At 45.2% G+C, this 4688-nt stretch overlaps 1 gene segment (V, D, J or C); it reads right to left on the bottom strand.

Annotated features, from left to right (window-relative positions):
- Positions 1-3545: 3545 nt before the first annotated feature.
- LOC100662412 (immunoglobulin heavy variable 3-33-like) lies at positions 3546-4250 on the bottom strand. The segment is given in 2 exon segments: positions 3546-3949; positions 4056-4250. Coding segments are annotated over 2 exon segments (450 nt in total).
- Positions 4251-4688: the final 438 nt, after the last annotated feature.

Raw genomic sequence — 4688 nt, 5'->3', positions numbered from 1 at the left:
TATCTGGATAAACCACCCTCTGAGGGGGGCAGAAACCAGGCGGCAGGGAGCTGGTATCTCTGTTGCCAGGTGGCAAGTCATGGCCCCTCAGGAAGAGGCGGAGGCAGAGCAATTTCAGGGTTAGTTTGTCTCATCCACTCAAAACGTTGTCCAAGGGCCTGTCAAATCAACTGTTTATAGTAGCTGATGCAGATGTAGCCAGAAGCCCTGCAGGAGACCTTCCCTGATGAACCAGCTTCCTCATCTCACCCACAGGCTGCACCAGACAGACCTGGTAGTGACCACCTATGGAAACAAGACAGGAGTGGATAAAATATGCTGTGAATGACCATAGCTCCCTCCACAGTCTGAGACTGGGGGTCCACTTATTGCAGCTACTGCCACCGAGAAGAGAATTCTCCAGCTCCAGTCCATGGTGAGGGGATTGTGCTCTCACAGGCTTCTAATGGTAAAAAAAAAAAAAAAAAATGGTGAGGGGTGTGGTTATTTGGTGATGCTCTGGGGCAGCAGTCACATCCATAGTTAACTCAATAGACCTTATATCGTTTGAATATTCAAGAGACAGAATATTTCATAGCTCAAGACATGGCCCAGCCTGAGAGAAGAATATAAAAAATACAGGGACCATGCAGTAACGCAATCATAAGAGTACAAGTCCTAATCTTTGCTAATAAATGTGTTCTCTGTATGTTCCCAAACACTGTGCAGACAGAGATCTTCCCGCTGAGGGATGCAGCACCCTCAGGGATGCTCCTTCTTGTGACCCCACTTTCCTTGGTGCACAGACCACCTGGACCTTTTCTGGGGCCCATCGAGTGCCTATGATGCTTACCAGGTATATGGACATCAACATGGTCCCTTAGGAACCAAGCATATGCCATGGGTAACTCTGAGACAAGGCCTGTTGTTATTGCACATGAGTGTCCTGCAGGATCCATGGGCAGCTGTGGAATCTTCTCTTCTTTCGGAGACAATTTCCTCAAGCCCCTGTCTGGGTTTCCCGAGCTCCACGACTGTTCAGTAAAAAGGCTCTTGCTTCTCAGACCAGCCTTCTGAAGAGTGAATGAGGGCTGTGTTTCTGATCCTACTGATCACAGGAATTGCGTGGGGCTGTTGTTAAACTCACATCTTTCAAAACCTTTCCCAGGAATCTGTCTTCAGTAGCTTTGTGTCTCATTCCCAGACTACACATAATTTATGTATTATCAGTTCAGACCCGTTGTTCCCTAACTTTACTGATTTCTGATCAGTTTGGATCCACACACTTGCCACCAACTCTTACCCACCCCCTTCATCTCACACGACCATCCCAGGCAACATCACCTAGGCTTGACATCTAAATGTCTTGATCCTGGGATCAGAGTATCTTCCAAAATTCTGGATCCACTCAATTAATGACAACATCCTGTTTTCTGCTCCTCACTATTAAGATACCTATAACCCATGGCTGTGGAGTTGGCTCTGACCCATAGTGACACTGTGAGACAGAGTACAACTGCCCTGTAGGATTTCCAAGGCTGAAATTTTTACGGAGTAACACTGCCACATCTTTCTCCTAAGAAGTGTGTGGTAGGTTTGAAACACCGAACTTAGAGTTAGCAGCCAAGCACTTAACAACTATGAAGCCAGGGCTCCATAAGATATCTACAAGTACTAGAAAATCACCTTTTAAAATGTGGTGGTCATTATGTTATTGAGTTGGGTAAACACTCTGGATGGAATAGAATGTTTACAAACACATCGGCAGGCCTGCTCAAATACTATTTTAGATTTTTTATTTTTTTTTTATGGGAAACCCAAGTGCTCAGAGGAAACCTCTCCCCAGTCCTTCTCTGCCCTTGATCCTGGGGCTGGCCCTCTGAAATAGTGGGACCTAAGCACCCCTGAATTCCACTTCTACTCCCTGCAGGGTGGCTGGGTCTGGGCTCACCCTGCCTTTCTCTGACAGTGATTCTGGCCCAATATTAAATGGCTGTGATTTTGGCTTCCAACTGATCCTTCAATGACACCTGATGCATTTAATATAATATCCTTAAGTAGTGAATTGCTCTTTGTAACCTAGTAAACTCTACAGGCTGATCAAAGACCAGGTGTTAACACATACAAGACCCCCTTCCTTGGAACTTCCAGCTACATTGACACAGAGGGTCCTCTCTCGAGGAATCCAGAAGCCCTTGGGAACATCAGGAAGTCTCTATTCTCCTCTAGATAATCTGAGGTTGAAGTCACATCAGATAATGCCTACATGTATAAAGCCATATGAGTAAAAGGCCCCTCACGTCTACTATTCCAATAGCACACACAAAACACACACACACACACAGACACACTGGTTGATTCTTACAACTATACGGCAATATGTCCTTCCTTCTCCTGTTCACAGAATGAGCAATGCTCCTGCCCCACACTAAATATGGATTTGGGTGTGTGATATGCTTTGGAAAACAGGACAAAAGCAAACATGATACAGAAGGAGACATGGACAGTGCATGCATGCTGGGATTGTTTGTTCTCTTAGAGCCTGGGGGCCTGCAGATGCCACCATGTGAAAGAACCAGGCTTAGCCATGAAGGCTCAGAAACATACCATTAAGCCTTTCCCAGCCAATGCAGACAATGCTGAGCCAATCCGGGCATGTGTGAGGGTCACACTAGATCACAGTTCATGAGAGTTACCATTTTCAGTGGGCTCAAAGCCCTAGGAAAGATAGATACAAGGACAGCCCTGATGATAATCACTCCCAGGAGCAGGAGCTGATGGCAGAACAGGGAATAGAAAATGAACTTGGCAGAAGACATCTCCACCCCTTGGCCTAATTAGAGTAAAACAGGACTCTGAGCTCAATGGTGCACATTAGGAGGCCTGGGTGTCCTCCACTGGGTGGTATGAATGGATGTTGGTTTCTGTGTGTCAAGTATGTGTGAGCATGTGTGCATCTGCTGAGGGTTGAAGGAAGGTTTCCATGCAATTTGAACAAATATGCTTAAGTCAAGAAAGAATTGTCATGCTTTGGAAATGTACACCACTTCCCCACTGTGGAAACCAAAAACATCTACTGGAACTACCACGTGTCCCTTGGGGGCAAAATATCTTTGGCAACTTAAGAACACTCATCGACATGTACAACTTGACACGTATCATCACAAGTGAAATGTATTACATGAGGAGTACTGGGGGGCACTCACCTGGGTGAAAAGATGAGAACCCATCTGAGAGTGCAGAGTAGATTTGAGGACCACCAGCAGAATAGCTTAAGATATTAAGTTTTTCTAAACTTTGAAACTAATGGCACTACCTTGTAACTTGAATAACAAATAGAGGTCTCCTCAAGAAACATTACTGTGAAACTCACCCTGGGGCAGATGAGGAAAGACACACAAGATGACTCCATGAAAATAAAAGTTCTGACATTCAGATCAAAAAGATTCCTACAATCATTGTGCATGTGAGCCTCTGAGGACACGCCAACTGAACAGGGGAAATCACAGCTTCTGAGAGGAACCCTTCCCTTTTTTTCAGCACCTGCTCTCAAGAAGTTTCCTGTACTACTCGGTGGGCACTGAACACCCCCTAGAGCCCAGATCTCTCCTGTCTGCTGGAGGGAGATTTTTGTCAGGGCTCCCAATGACTTCCCTTCACTGTGCCACTGCACAGTAATACATGGCTGTGTCCTCTGATCTCAGGCTGTCCATTTGCAAATACAGTGTGTTCTTGGAATTATCTCTGGAGATGGTGAACCGGCCCTTCACGGAGCCTGCGTAGTATTTTTTACTTCCATCATGCCATATAAGTGCCACCCATTCCAGCCCCTTCCCAGGATACTGACGGATCCAGTTCATGCCGTAATTGCTGAAGGTAAAACCAGAGGCTACACAGGAGAGCTTCAGAGAACCCCCAGGTTTTCTCAGGTCTCCTCCAGACTCCACCAGCTGCACCTCACAATGGACATCTGCCAAAAAAAAAAAATGGGCACAGTCATTAGGCTCAGGAAACGCACAGTCTCTACATACTAGCATAATCAACATGCATCAGTCCCTTATATCTCTAACATTCACCTTGCAAAAGGATGAGAAGGAATGCCCAGATCAGTTTAAACTTCATGATGTGGTGACTGCTCTCACAGATTCTTGGGAACAGCACAGCAACTGTGACTTGGGCTCCTCTCCTAGAGCTGCAGGAACAGGTTCAGTGAAGGTTTTTATAAGAAGAGGGTAGGGTCCTATTTGCATGTCTCACTCCCTGTAGAGGGTTATATGATGTGAATGCTATATGTAGAGTGGTTCACCTGTATAGACAAGTGCCCTGGACAGATGGTGGGAGGAGTGTCTGTGGAAACAATCAGGACAGCACACGTCTATAGGGCTTTTCTCGATGCATGAAACCATGTTAAGCAGATTCCATTGTTACCTTATTTAAAGTTGTCAACAATTTAGTAAAATTTGCGTTGTATTAAGTGTTCTACATGCAGATGGGAAAGCTAAAGCTATGTTCAGAGCAGTTAAAACACTCACCCATCTCTGCAACATTAAGAGTTGAAGCACTCATTACCAGAGTTCAATTAGTCCATACCCTCAATCCTACATATGGACAAGGACAGCCCCAAGCTATTCACCACTTATGAAAAGTTACACATTGTTCATTCCTTCTGTAATTTAACTCCATGCATTCTCTTAAAATAATGCATTATT

The sequence above is a fragment of the Loxodonta africana genome, chromosome 21 (assembly GCF_030014295.1).
Source record: "Loxodonta africana isolate mLoxAfr1 chromosome 21, mLoxAfr1.hap2, whole genome shotgun sequence".
Taxonomy (NCBI): Eukaryota; Metazoa; Chordata; class Mammalia; order Proboscidea; family Elephantidae; genus Loxodonta; species Loxodonta africana.
The sequence above is the reverse complement of the archived record's forward strand: the minus strand, read 5'-3'. Positions and strand labels throughout refer to the sequence as shown.